At 41.3% G+C, this 15,365-nt stretch overlaps 1 protein-coding gene across 4 annotated transcripts in view; it reads right to left on the bottom strand.

Annotated features, from left to right (window-relative positions):
- Nucleotides 1-681: 681 nt before the first annotated feature.
- The window catches only part of LOC146502724 (heparan sulfate glucosamine 3-O-sulfotransferase 5), a 117,586-nt gene continuing 102,902 nt past the window's right edge, over nucleotides 682-15,365 (bottom strand). For all 4 annotated transcript variants that reach the window (XM_085132532.1, XM_085132533.1, XM_085132531.1 and 1 more), the window contains 2 exons: nucleotides 4,127-4,268; nucleotides 682-2,834 (listed from right to left, as the gene is read on the bottom strand). In XM_085132532.1, the coding sequence (XP_084988658.1) occupies nucleotides 1,904-2,834; nucleotides 4,127-4,233 (1,038 nt within the window). In that variant the 5' untranslated portion in view covers nucleotides 4,234-4,268 and the 3' untranslated portion in view covers nucleotides 682-1,903. The remainder of the gene's footprint in view (nucleotides 2,835-4,126; nucleotides 4,269-15,365) is intronic.

Raw genomic sequence — 15,365 nt, 5'->3', positions numbered from 1 at the left:
AAACTGTAAATAATGATGAAACATTTTTTTTTTACCAAAAACTATTTTGGTAGTCTCTTATTGTGTTCATGCCCCTTAATGTATTAATAGCCATATTGTGAACTTTGGACAGAACTGGGTTAGCTGTTTCTGAACCCTGTTTTCATGCTATGTTATTCTAAACACAGGGTTATTTTGTTTTGGAACCAAATCAGACGTTAATGAAACTCGAAGTCTGTACTGTAGTAACTGTAGTGTCTAGACCTAGTCTTTGTCGTTTTTAGTGCCTTAATGTAACCGAATGAATTTTTGAAGAATTGATGCCAATGTAGAAATCTCTGATATATATGACTCAAACTTGGGTGTAGTGTGTAAATTCTTTGCTCTACTGCCCTTCCATTTTCCAAATGCAGACTTATTTGCTTTAAAAAATATTGATACTGTGTACAAAGCAAGATTAAACATTACATTCAGGGATATGAAAATAATGTAGGGACGCATGTGTCCAGAAACATGAATCAAGAGAACATTTCTTCAGGGAGACACCGATGGTGATTTTGGTTTGTACCCCACTAAGTTTCTTTCTTTCCACCATTCAGAATTACAACCACGGCGTAAGTCTGCAAGTCAGTTATTTCTGATCTACTACCCTCAAAAAGAATATTAAAATACACCAATACACATGAAATCCTCTCACAAATGTTTACACATTCTATTCATTTAACAACACACTTATGATACAGAATGAATATTTGCACAGAACAGATTTCTTTTTTTAAAAAAAAAATCAGCATAGAACAAACAGCTGGTTTGACATGAGTCATCAGAGGACACCTTCTTTTCTTCACTAAGTGTTGGTAACCCAATGAGAAAGCAGTAGGGGAAAAGAACAGTATACTTACATTTAAAAACACAAGCTCAAGTCTTAAATGCTTTAAAGGTTTTGGACATGGTGACAGCCAAGCTTGCAACACTTATAACTATTCTGATAAGCCAGTCTGTTCTACAGACTAGGTATTATGTTAAAAACTAAAGGAGGCCACCTTCTAAAGCAGCGGTCCCCAACCCCCGGGCCTCGGACCGGTACCGGTCCGTGAGTCGTTTGGTACTGGGCCGCGAGAGTTGAGGCTCAGGTGTGAAATGTATGGTTTTCAGGGTTTTTATCGGTTTTCAGCGTTATTTTGTTATCGTTTTTATCATTAACTCGGTTTTCCTGGGTCTTTTCACGTGTGTTATGAATAAATCTTCTTTTTTTCGGTACCGGTACTAGTTTTATTTTGTTGTATTTATCCGCGACACCTTAAAGACCGGTCCCTGAAAATATTGTCAGACATAAACCGGTCCGTAGCGCAAAAAAGGTTGGGGACCGCTGTTCTAAAGGACTGATCACAGCAGGCGTTAAATAAAACACAATGAGCAAACACAAAAGTCTACTGTGTTATACCGGCAACTGGATTTTACATGCAGTTTTGGCCAGGTAAACACCACGATAAGGAATGATGAACTTTTTCTGTTCGGTTTTGAAGGTGTTTTTTCATGAAAAAAAGCATCACACTTATAGCTTATCTAAACAGCATGAATGTCAGTGTTTGATAGTCTCTTAAAAATAATCTCTTTAGTTAATCACACAGCTCAGCACAGTTTTTTTCTCTACATGGGGAAAACATTGACAGACAAGTGAGTTCATTTGCAAGATCAAGTGCTTTGAACTGCAGCTTTTAGTCAAACCATGAAACTATTTTGTTCCTTTTTTCTTTCACACATTTGAAAACAAATTTACATCAAGTTCCTCTTATATTTGGTCACACTGTCATCCTGGTATTAAATGCCATCAAAGTGCTACTAATGTCTTTCGAGGTCTCAGAATTTGGCATTTTTAAATAAACACCAATTCAAAGAATCTCATCAGAGGAGTTTGAGCTCATCATGGCCAGTTGAATGTCCTACCAGTGATCTGGTAAAACTTCTGATTGAAGGGATGAAAGAATTTTTGCAGTTTAGTCACTACTGATGGGTCCACCTCCGGATGGGTGCGGCCCTTGCTGCCTGCCAGGCACTTGTTAAAGACAATGTTAAATCGCAGACAATAAAATCCCCTGGTGGCATTGAAGTACAGGTTATACTGGCTGATCCTGGAGGGGAGGTTAAGGAAGCGCTCAACAAGCTGCAGTTCTGGCAGCGGGTCTGTAATAAGGCGATCCCCATCCACAATGTGAAACTGCTCCACGGGAAAGTACTTCAACCAACGCTCCAAATGTTTGGTGTAGATGCTGGTCCGGACTGCTTTGTATTTCGTGTTCACCTCGCAGGTGTTGGTGTCAATGACCAGCTTCTCAAACTTGTGGTAGGTCTTGTTTTTGCGCTCCTTGCCCTCCAGCACTTGGGTATAGTCCGACACAGCTCTGGTGGTAGGCTCGCGCACGATGATCAGCAGCTTGATGGAAGAGTTCATCTTGAATATCCGTTCAGGGACTTCCTCTGTGATGAAGTAAGCGGGGCTCTTTTCAATGGTGATCTGATGAGGGAAGGAGAAGGGCATTTTCCCCCTGTACCAGTCGATGCCACGAGCGTAATTTTGGTCATTGTCAAAGAAGTGGATCTCTTGTGAAGCCTTGACAACTGCTGGATGCAGGTTGAGCATTTCCAGCAGGGCACGGGTGCCACCTTTACGCACCCCGATGATAATGGCCTGAGGCAGTTGCTGGACCAGGTTGTGCAGGCGAATTTGCTCTTTGGTGGCATTGCCCTTACGGATTTCATGTAGGAGGCCACGCTTAAACTGCAAAGTGCGGAGAGGAATTTGCTCTGGTTCAGGGGCGGGCAGTCTGCTGTCAACTGGGCAAATGGGCTGTAGCCTGAAACACAGGAAAAGAACGCATCTATCTTATTTTGTATCTCATTCTATAAGCAATTTTATCGCTCATAGAATACATTTATCACTTCAATCTTGACTAAATAAGCTACTTAATGTAAAACTTATTATTAATGGAACAATTCTCTGAAGATAATGCAAAAAAACATCCTGAAACATCTATGACCTTCTGAGACCTCTGAAAAGCCTGTGGTATGTTAAGACTAAGGCTTTTGCAGCAGATGTTTAAAGTACTGTGAGTTGCAAGTTAGAGCCACCACAACAGACTCGTCCTAGCACCAAGGACACAGCAAGCATAAAGTCACCCACTGGTCTGTCCTGTTTCTGGGGTACTGAACTGAATATTCTCACTGTCACCAAACCCCTTTTTTTAAAACAAGGAAGTATAGTGATTTATCAGTCACTGAGTAGTAACCACAAACAGCCATAAACTGCCAAAGCTGCTGCCCCCTGCTGGCCATTATGCAGGTTTAAGGAACTGTCTCCACTTTTTAGACTTGAACGCTGCATTCATATTTTACATATTTTATATTTTTCTGTGTCTAACAGATCCCTCAACTGGTTCATGGTTAGTTCCTCATCAACTATGGTATTCATTTCTTTGGAATACCATTTCTCTTATGCATACCCAAGTCCTCACACCACACCACCTTTTCAACATGCAAAATTGCAAGCACTACATTTTTGTCAATAAAGATGACTACAGCAGTGCATTTACCAGATATATGACTTGTTTGTTTTTCAGAATAACTGATGGCACTAAGTAGTGTAAAAATTTCACCTCAAGAAATGAAAAATGCAGACGATGGTAAATGCCCAGGACTTATGCAAAAGCATAACAAGGTTGCACTGATTAGACTGAGCATATCAGAGAAGTCAATTGGCTCCAGGTCATTGTTTTTAATATTGATGGGCAAAAGAATTGTATTTTCTTTGAAGACCATCTGAAATTGTTAAAAGGTTTTCTTTTTTCTGTTTTTCAAAGTAAATAGCAGTTGCGCCTCCTTCTCTGGGGAAATGATGCCCAAAGTTGAATCTTTCAGGAAGAATTTCTCTCATTTAATCTAAAGCAGAAAATCTGCCTCAGTCAGGAGAACTTCACAACCTCCATTTTAGGATAAAAAATGATTTAAATGTGTACCTGTCAAAGCTACACATTGCCGAGTTATACATACACTGTGATTGGTTTAAAAAGTATAGGACACTAAAGTTTGTAATGCAAGTTGCTTTAAATTAAGGCAATGTATGTTTTAAAATATACCCGCCATGACTTACCTATCCAAAGTCCCAACCCTGGCCACGAGATAGAGGACACTTCCGATAGCAATGCTGCCCAAAACGAAGAGCTTCTGTCTCAGCAATGCCTGCTGTTTGAATAGCATGGCCCTCCATCAATCTTCAGGACTGTGACTTCAGCCTGCAGAGAGCCAAGCACATAAACCACTAATCACCGAGGGAAGAGAGACAGCCTAATGTTTATTAACACACACTCACTCAAGTTTTACAAGTGATTAAGCCACGCTCACATAAGGCTGAAAAGTGCTGCATTGCCATTAAAGGAAACGCTTGCCCAACCACCACTTTGTTACATTTATTTATTTATTTATTTCAGACAAGCTGAGAATCTGATTTAATGGAATACACTGGCATGCTGAGAAAGATCAGTTACTGCTACGGTTTTAAAAAGTTGGCTTCAGCATTCCAAATGAACAATTCTGTATGCACAAGTTGCAGTTCATTAATCGATACTTCTTGAGAACGACCACATGACGGTGAATATTCTGAAAGAGGTCCTTCTGTTGAATAACCTGCAGATAACTGCCAGTCCTGCAGTTACCCTGAGGTCAAAATAGCTTTTCAGCAACACTGCACTGCTGTTAAGGTTTTTCTCTTGCTTGATGAGAAGCCAAGAAGCAGCCTTGGAGAGCCTTCTATGTGTTACAATGACAAATTCACATGACTGAACTCAGCTTTTCGATCATGTCGTCAATTGACCCATTGTTAATCAACAGTGTTTAATTATTGCATCCCGACTGTTACATAATGAATTTATTAAGAAACTGTGACTGTTTTATTTCAACTGTCTCAATAAATAAATAATGTTTCTTAGCTTCTTAGTGTCCTTAATGTCTGTCCTCACTTTAAAACTAAACTTCATATCTCTATTTGTAAAAACATTCAAAGAAAAGTTTAGAAAAAAATCCCCCAAAAAGCTTAGTCACATTATGGTGATGCATATTGTACTGTTTACCTTCAAAATTGGAAGAAAATCTCATATTGAGCCAAGAGAGGGCACTCCATCCTTTCAGTGGAGTGCAGAAGCACTGGTCTCACTGCCATTTCTGTTTCGCTCTCAGTGTCTGAACCTTTTGTGCATCTGCAATCTTTGCACAGCATGAGCAGGTAAATTACATTATGAAATAGCAGTTCAATACAGAAGGCAGAGGCATTGTTAAAAAAGGGCCTCTGAAAGTGCAGTCTAATCCAGCCCTTAAAACAGGCCAGCATTCGCGACAGAGCGCTCCCCCAGTGCCTCATGAATAAATACGGATGGCTTTTGACCCCTCTATGACTGGAAAACATTTTGCTCATAATGCCTCATAGTGACTTCTGAATGGAGACCTGCAAAGCAACTGCAATTTCATCAGTCTGACAAAGCAGGAGAATAAAGCCACTTAGCCAAGGGCCAGCCCTGTGGCTGCGGAGTCCCATTTAGAAAATAAATGTTTTTCATTACAGCCTGTACCACTAAAACAAGCGGTACGTCAGTCAATTCCAATGAAGGGGGAAAAAAGTCAGTTTAATACTTTTTATGTGCAGAGACAGACCATTCCAAGTGCCAAGCAATCCACCTTCAGATTGTGTTATTTGTAAAAAACAACAACAAAAAAACCCCAACAAGAACTGAGATTATATTATCAAGGTGATTTTCTTTCCTTTTACTATAAACTGATTTACAATGAGCCCCTTATCTATTATTTGTGTATAATAACAACATTTCAGCCCATCTGCATTCAGTACACTCAGAGGTTTCTGTTTCCCCACCCTCCTTATTGCTTGTCTTTTCTTTCTTCTACTTTTGAGTCAGATACTTTCTTTTTGAGAATAGTTTGGTGGTTTCATCCCGTCAAAGAAGAGTGTAAGACAAAGACTATACAATAATTTCAAAATACAAAACACTGGGTCACCTACCCAGGACCGCAACACTGTGCAATTTTTCTTTTTGCATGGTTGTAGAGTTGTGGTTACAGACTTTATTGTCTCGTCCATACACTTACATTTTGAGTTGAATTAATTTGCCAAAAACAGATTAAATACAGTTTCAAGTACTAAAATAATTTACACATTGGTAACACAGAGTGAAACGAGACTATGGAATTCAGGACGTGTTTTAGTGTTTTAATGTTTGCAACTGCACTTTAAAAATCATAAAAGGGATGAAAGTGTGTCGATATTATCTCACTGAATAAAACATACATGTATCAAAAATATTTAGTTCCCGCAGAGAATACTTTGTCCAATAATCAAAGAGCTAATGAAAATGGTCACCCTGCTCAAAAGCTACACTTGTCTCATAAGCATATGTCTGAAAGCTAGAATATTTAGCAAAGGTCAAATGAGCTCGTTCTAAACTAGGGATGGGTACCGGTATCCGGTGCCATTATGGCACCAGTTCTGACATAAACGATAGTAACCAGACCGAAAAGCAGCGCACATTTCGGTGCTTTATTTCGGTGCTTTTTTTTCGTGCTTTTTTCCCCCTGAGATGTCATACACTTTGGATTCTAGCCAATCATTTTACCTTTCCAAGGATAGTAGGTGGGCCCAGGTACGTACGTTCTTTTAGAGCAGAGCTACAGATTAAAAATGCCCAAGGCGAAGCGGTCAAAGTCTGGCTGTACTTCTCAGCAAAAGATGCAAACTCAGCAGCCTGCAACAAGTGCTTTAAGGTGATACTGTGCAAAGGAGGTAACACCTCGAATCTGATGAAACACCTGGCGACGCATAGCATTTTTTTAAAAGACGAGAAATGCACCGTATTTGATAGCTCACTGCAAGACCTCACACCGAGCACATCTACTGCCGGTGTGGTGCCTGTTATCGGACCGGGAGTTAGCAACATCCCCCAAGAACCCGAAGAGGAGAGTCCTGGCCCCTAGCCATGTCAGTGTAGCAGAAATGATGACGCATGATGACGGCAGCAGCAGCTGTTCTTCTCTGCGCGAGTAGCTTAATGTTGTTCGTGTGTAATTTACGTTGAGTACGCTAACCACGTTATGAAATTTATGCATGTAAAGTGAACTAGCAAACAACGTCGTAGTTACATGCGGCTGTCTTCTTGTTTGATGGCAGATACTCCCTTCACCCTGGCCAAAAAGGCTAAAATGACCAAAGAAAAAGTGGAAAACAGTTAAACATGAGAGGTTTTTGGACAAAGTTTGTGTTTTTTCCATTGTTTAAGTGCTGCTTCCAGCCAAGAGTGATACCATATATGCCCTATAGTTGCAGAAAAGGCTAATATTGTTCTGTTAATATCTTTTTACAATAAAACAGCTAAACATGAGAGGTCTTTGGACAAAGTTTGTGTTCTCCATTCTTTACGCACCGGTTTGAGCACCGTTTAAGCACCGGCACGGTTTCAAAAGTACCGGTTTGGCACCGGTATTGGATAAAACCTAAACAATACCCATCCCTATTCTAAACGCTAAAAAAATCAAACCCATTAAATATTAAGATCGAAACTGTTGGATTGTAGGTCTTTTGACTTGCAAATACATTTAGCAGCTCTTAGCTGATACTACATTGTACTAATAAATAGAGAACATCAGTTACTCCAAGTTAATTATGATTTATTGATAAGCATACAAAGCTTTCTGTCACTGAGTTACATCCTGAACACTGGTGGCTCTAGGTATCTGGACCTAACCTTACAGCTACAGAGAGAATTTTTAAAAATATATAAATTTTTTTGTTACAGCGCATTGTGTTCTACGTCCTGATCGGCTTTAGACCATTGTCAATTAATCTCCTCTGTGCCATGTCTCCTGTACAGTACAGAATGCGTTCAGCTTGTCAAATTTACATAAATCTTTGATCGCTAGCAGTGTGACTCTGAAGTGCTGTATTGTATGTTTGTAAGTTTTCTCCCCAACATACACAACAATGTCGATGAAATGTTTTGCACCGTCAAAGGTACCTGCTGCAGCACCCAAAAGGCAGAGGAAGATGCTAACCATCAAAAAGTTGGACTTCTGGACATGCTAAAGGAAGGTAGATCCAAGGGATCATTAACACCGCCCAAAAGATCACTGGCTGCACTCTCCCCACACTGGAAGTTCTACACAACATCCACTGTTTTAAAATGGCCCAAAACATCATAAAAGACACCTCACATCCTGGCCACTCCCTGTTTGAACTGTTGCCCTCAGGCAGACGGTACAGGGCAATCAGCATAAGGACTAATAGACTCAAACACAGCTGTTATCCAACTGCAATAACACATCTGAATACTACAAAAAAAATGTCCATCACGCCACTCTTGTGTTAATCTATGCACGGTCTGAAGCATGTATGTGGGAATGTATGTGAATGTTTACTGTTACGTCTTATTAGTATTTTAAGTATTCTATTTTATTTATTGAATTTTATTGTTTTATTTATATTTTGATATTGCTAGGGATGATGCAATGATCGGGAACCATTCTTAATTTCGTTGTACCTGTGACAATGACAATAAAGTTTCTGATTCTGATAGATCATAAGGCGCATTATGCGAAACAAAACAGTCAGATAAGGCAAACTTTACTCATTCTTCTTGCTTCCTCTACCCTACGCGCCAGAGTTTTTCCCCGTCACCGTCAAGCACCTCCCGGCTCCAACAGGAGTCCAGCTTCTCTCGTGGACGCCAAGCTGGGGTGAGTGAGAAAGACTCTGTTCCTCCGCCTTTTATGTCAGGGATTACACAGACTGTTGTCACCAAGGCATTATGAACCCCAGAGCTCCTGTTCTGAGAATACTGTTTGTTTGTTTCATCCTCATCGTTAGGTGTGTTGGAGAACACTTTCAGCCCTCTGAGGACTGCATCCCACTGTCACTGCCCGCATCCCACTGTCGCTGCCTGCTCCAAGCCAATGTGCTGCTCAGCTCCAGCCAGTGTCCACACAGCCAGAGGTCTCCGTACCTGCTGGTTCGGTGACTGTCTCCGCTGGAGGGTCCAGGAGGCCCATTCAGCCACCTGTCTCCGCTGGAGGGCCCGAGGGGTCCATGCAGCATCAAGCCACGTCAGCTGGGGGTTCTGGAGAACCCAGCCAGCATTGTGTCAAGTTAGCTGGGGGTTCAGGAGAGCATAGCCAGCATCAAGCTACATTAGCTGGGGGTTCAGGAGAGCCTGGCTAGCATTAAACTACATCAGCTGGGGGTTCTGGAGAGCCCGGCCAGCACATCCTCGTGTCCACTGACGGCTCTGGGGAGCCTGTTCAGCCACCACCTGCTCCACCACCTATAACTTCCACACTGTCGCCTGCAGCATCACCATCTACAACTTCCACACCGTCACTTGCAGCGTCACCACCTACAATTTCCACACCATCGCCTGCAGCGTCACCACCTGCAACCTCCACACCGTCGCCTGCAGCGTCTGGCTCTGCAGCTACCACGCTGCCGTCTGGTTCCGCAGTTGCCACGTTGCCATCTGGTCCTGCCTCGTCTGGTCCTGCGGTTGCCACACCGCCGTCTGATCCAGCTCGGCCTGTACCACCTCACCTTCGCCGGCCGCTTTCCAGGCCTCTAGTTGGACGTCATTGCCGTCGAGGGCGGCCTCCTGAAGGAGTTTGTCGCCGCCGCTGGCTTAACGGCCGGCCTCCGGACAGCCTCTGGACGGCCTCTGGACCTGCTCTGTTGCCGCCACTGCCTTCCACGTGGCCAGCCTCCGGATCTGTTCTGTCGCCACCGCTGGCTTCGCGGTCGGTCTCTGGACCTGCTCTGTTGCCGCCACTGCCTTCCACATGGCTAGCCTCCTGATTTTTTTTTTTTGCGAGAGTGTCTCATGACAATGACGTAAGCGAGTGCAACGTTCATGGCAACAGCTGTGTGCAGATCAAAAATGGATAATATAACGAGTGCGGGAGAGAGTATGACCGTGCAGCGTTTAAGGCGTGGAAGTACTGACCTTACTTCGAGTTTGATTCCGTAAAAAGTGACAAAAACATTAGCGTCCACTGCTCACTGCGTGGGAAGAAAACTTCTTTTCACAGCAAAAAAACCCCTAAACGTCTGAGCAAGCACCAAATACGCTGCCGCTGGAATGTGAAATCCACAGAGAAACTGCTGTATCCTTCCACTGACCGCTGCGGCACACTTGCACCAGGGCAAACCTCCGCCTTCCACACTCCTGCTATACAGGTGAAAATAGAGCAACACGACCGCTGAGTCTTTGATTTTATTTATTTTCTGCTGTGTTTTATGCGCATCTATTTGAAAGAGTGTAAACACAAAAAATTATTTTATTTTATATGCTGAAATATGCAGAAAATAGGTTTAAATGTTAAACAAATTTCTTCCAGTCAGAGAATGTTGCATATAATTTAATGTTTGCTTGATGCATAAAGTTAAAAGATTAAAACTAATAAAACAAGTTTTAAAAAGAGACCTTCTCATTTGATTACATTTTATATGAGGGATTATGCAGAAAAAGAAGAATTGGGCTGAAAGATCTATTGCTTTACTACCTATTTAGGGGATAAATCATGTTTTAAAAAGTAACTAAGTAACTAATTACTTTTGAAAATAAGTAATCAGTAAAGTAACGGGATTACTTTTTGGGGAAGTAATCAATAATTAGTTACTGATTACTTTTTTCAAGTAACTTGACCAACACTGGCAGCCACAAACGAATATTTTGATTGCCGACAAGTCACAGATTATTTTTGCGATTAGTCGACTAATCAGATTATGCATCCATTAGACATAAAATGTACAGCTTATTACAGCCAGCATGCATCTGCTCTTATATAACTATCATTAGCTTTCATCTTGAAGTGTTTAAGGTATGTGCTAACTAAAAATAAAGAGCAGATGATAGTTTATTAAACTTTTAATGAAATTTCCTGAACTCAGCCGTCGGTTGTGTACAAATTCATGGGCTGCATCCTCTACGTGGGCTGGGTCCTCAGAAGGTCCGGTAGGCCGGAAGTAAACGGCTGTGAAATTGGACTTCAAATTAGCTTTCAGATTTGTGTCACCGCTGTCTCGGTGGAGTTTAATAAACTCAGCTGTCTGCTCCTTGCTATCTAAAATCTAACAGGACACTGGTGTAAATTCTCGGCCATCTCACACTTCTGTGTAATTAGTTTTCTGTTTGACGTTTATTCAGCTGTGTGAAAACAAAGGAGGAACCCACCTGGAGGATTAATAAAGTTTTATTTTATCTATATCTAATCTAATAACTTTAATCTCAGCCAAACCGATTTACTCACGAACAAATAAAACACTAAAATTTTTAGGTTATCTAAGTGACTTATATATTACGTTTAACCTGAGTAGCGAAAGACCGCGGTGATCTGAAAATGATGTGCTGGGAGTTTGTTGTTCTCAGCAGCTCTACTGACCCTTGAGCTCCCGGCTAGCTATCGAGCTGGTGGATGACAGACGTCTCCGAAAACGTTGGAGCACTTTTGCAAATATGTAATATCTTGATAAACCGAGCAGATATTTGAAGTTTACACAGCTACATTCTCGCCTGAAAATATGTTAAAAGTTTATTTTGTGACCCAGAAAGAGTAATAAGTGTAATATTAAAAAAAGGAAAAGTACCTGCCACCATTGTTGGAAATGGGAATTGGCTGGGCCGCGCTATGAATCCTGGGATAGGTTGGGCCACAAAGGTTTTACACCAGACCCATCCTTCAAATCTGTGAAAAAGGAGTGATACTACCCAATCCGTACTGGAAACCCGATCGGTACCACGCATGCGCCACTTCCTCTCTTTGCCAACATTGCGACAGTTATGTATTTGAATGACACGGTTAGCACCCAGTTAGCTCCTAGTATTTCTCAACAGCTCTGCCTCCTTATCGACTGCCCGGGACATTTAAACAATGGATAATCCGTATACAAACAAATTCATGCTTTTCTCCTCAACAGAGAGCGTCCCGATTGAACAACAGCGCCGTAAAATATGAAGAATGGCTCTTAATTACAGACTTAATAATACTGACTTAGTAATATGTCACGTGAAGATTCGTCAGCCAGATTAAGTGTTTACTGACAACTGACAGTGATAGCAGACATCATCATCACTATTCCAACAATCTTCTCCTCACAGACAAGCAAAAATACACTAAATCAAATTTAACATGCATTTGTAATGACGCTAGTTCAGTTTACAATAGGGTTCATTCACGCGGTCAGCAGGTGGCGGTATCCTTGTACACTGGGGAGTAAACTCCCATTAAACGAAACAAAGAAGAAGAGAACATCTGCACATGCGCAGTACGGATCGGGTAGACCCGATTTGTACGGTCCGACTTTGCACATGAGCAGTAATCGGGGAGTCCTGATCCGTAACTATCTGTTTATTTTTCGTTTTTGTCTTCATTATACTGAAATGTTTCATTATTGCAAAAATTTTAAGACATACTTATTATTCTTAACATCTTAACAGATACTCTGACCCGTAACTATTGTAAAATGCTTCGACCGGAAGTAGACACCTTTCGCACATGCGTGGTACTGATCGGGTTAACGGTATGGATCAGGTAGTGACAAGGAGGACGCATTTGGACAAGTCTTTGAATTTGGACAGCCTTCATCGCGTCGCTGTAAAGTAATCGGCCCACAAATGCGGCCTCCGAAGGATGTGGCCCCTAAATTTGGACATAACTACGATACCAGAGGTTGCTTCTTTTTCTTCGGGGTTTAACGGCAGCTGGCATCCTCGTAGATGTATTGCTGCTGTCTTCTGTCTCAGTCCGTTATTACACTCTTAAAACCTACTTATGCCTATGTCTTTCAGCATCTTACAAAGCTTAAAATGATGCGTCGACTATTAGATTAGCCGTCGACAATTTTGATAGTCGACGTAATCATGACTAGTCGACTAATCGTGGCAGCCCTATACCATATGCAGGCACCAAACATCCCATACATGTATAGAGGCGCAGTCTGGATCTACGTAAGACATTGCTTTTCCCCTCCAAGTGCAGCGATATAGTCTGAATGTTATAGTACTGAAATGCTGATTATTACTTTTAACTCCATAATTTTATTTTATTTTTTTCTTTGATAAATAAGGAGGCAACGTCATTGACCTCTACTCGTTGGCTAATGACGTAATACCTGTTGCATGGAGACAGGGAGTTTTGTTATCTAGTCGTAGCCTTTGTCTGTTCTCATTCAATAATTCAGTTATACCAGTAGTACTTATTGAACTACATATGCCTTTTTGTGTTTGGTTGTTTGTTTGTTTACATACTTGGACTCTGCTTTGAAACACTCCAGCAATTACATTTGGACTTGGTGGCTGATACACAATTTCAAAACTTAACAGTAAGATAAGGGGTTTCAGCAGTGGTTAGATTGCTTCAACACCTAGGTTGTTGCTATCATAGACAGGAGGAGTAACACTTTAAATATGTTAAGTTTGAAGAGCTCGCTGCTTGTTTTTTTTCTTTTTTTTGGCAGCCATTTTCTGTTGTGGGGAGGGTTTGGGGAGGGTAAGGCTCACTGCTATGAACCTCATACACTGTTCTTTTTTTTAACCTGTTCTGAACTAATTTCCACCAACTGTAAAGTTATCCTGTTCTTATCATCTAAGGCCAGTGTGCATATTGTCTTTGCTCTATAAATCAGATGAGTCTGCAGTTAAACTTTCTAAGCTGGAATGTTAAAGGTCTAAATCATCCAGTCAAGAGAAGGAAGGTTTTCTCACATGTGAAACACCATAATACTGACATGGCTTTCCTGCAGGAGACCCACGTCAGGGCCTCTGATAATGTCCGTCTCTTCTCACGTTGGAGGGGCAGGCAGAACATTCCGTTTGAGGCCCACAATGTCATAGCAGACAAATATGGCAGATATGTCATAGTCAGTGGGAAACTGTATAACAGTCTTGTTGTCCTTGTAAATGTGTATGCTCCTAATACAGATGACGAGAATTTCTTTAAACAACTATTCTTCTCTCTACCCGACTATCTACTCTCTTTTTCTGGGGGGTGATTTTAACTGCTGGTTAGACCCAGCCCTGGATTGCTCATCCACTAAGAGTAATGTTCTCAGCAGATCTGCATCTGTCATTCATGCCTTTCTATCAGAATATGGAATGTGTGATGTTTAGCGTACCCTAAATCCTCATAAAAGAGATTACTCTATCTATAACTCTTACTATTTTTCACATACATATTCAAGAATTGATTACTTTGTAATTGACACTAATTGTCTACAGCAGGTCCACTCCTGTGCCTACCATAGCATAGTTTTTTCAGATCACACACCTCTCACTCTGTCTCTGTCTCTTCCACATCCTCCTGTTAAAGCTGCACAATGGCGTTTCAATTCGACCCCTTCTGTCAGATGAAAATTTTGTAAAGTTTATCCAGGATGAGATACGCTTTTACTTTGCTCTTTACTCTTCCCCAGAGACTTCCAGCCTTGTCGTATGGGATGCCTTTAAGAGGCCAGATTATTGCTTATTCAGCAAGAATTAAAAAAAAAAAACAGTCCACCCATGAAAGAAAAAAGTTAATGCAACAAATTAATGAGACCGATGAACAGTATGCTCTCAAACAGAGTCATGAAATGTTTAAAAAGCGTGTAGAACTTAAAACAAGACTTGACCTACTCACGATGTACTCCACTGAACGTTTATTCTTACATGACAAATCCAAATTTTATATGCATGGTGACAAACATGATAAATTACTGGCGAGCCTTCTAAAAGGTTCTAGGCAAGGCAAAGTATTCTTAAAATTCAACAACAAGATGGCAACATAGTCAAAGATCACAAAAAAATTAATGAAGTGTTCAGGACTCACAGCTTTACACCTCAGAGTCCCAAACTGACTACAATGCAATTAATGAGTTCTTAGCTAAACTTGACATTCCTGAAATTCCACCAGAACTTAAAACAAGGCTGGATGAACCCATCTCTCAGAAGTTTCCTTGGCTATAACTTCAATGCAATCTGGCAAGTGTCCAGGTCTGTCTTGATGCTGAAAAGGCCTTTGATCGAATTGAGTTCGATTATCTCATAGCAGTCCTTGATAGATTTGGCTTTGGAGCAAAATTTACTTCATGGATTAAATTACTCTATTCTCAACCATCTGCTACAATATGAACTAACCTCCAATTGTCAAAACCTTTCAAACTTCACAGAGGCACATGCCAGGGATGTCCTCTCAGCCCCCTGCTTTTTGATCTACCATAGAACCCCTTGCCATTGCGTTCCGCAGTTGCAAAGAGGTACACGGCATTTGGAGAAACAATACAGAACACAAGGTCTCGCTCTATGCAGATGATC

This window comes from Neolamprologus multifasciatus, chromosome 15, assembly GCF_963576455.1.
Source record: "Neolamprologus multifasciatus chromosome 15, fNeoMul1.2, whole genome shotgun sequence".
Taxonomy (NCBI): domain Eukaryota; kingdom Metazoa; phylum Chordata; class Actinopteri; order Cichliformes; family Cichlidae; genus Neolamprologus; species Neolamprologus multifasciatus.
This window is presented reverse-complemented; position numbering and strand designations above follow the sequence as displayed.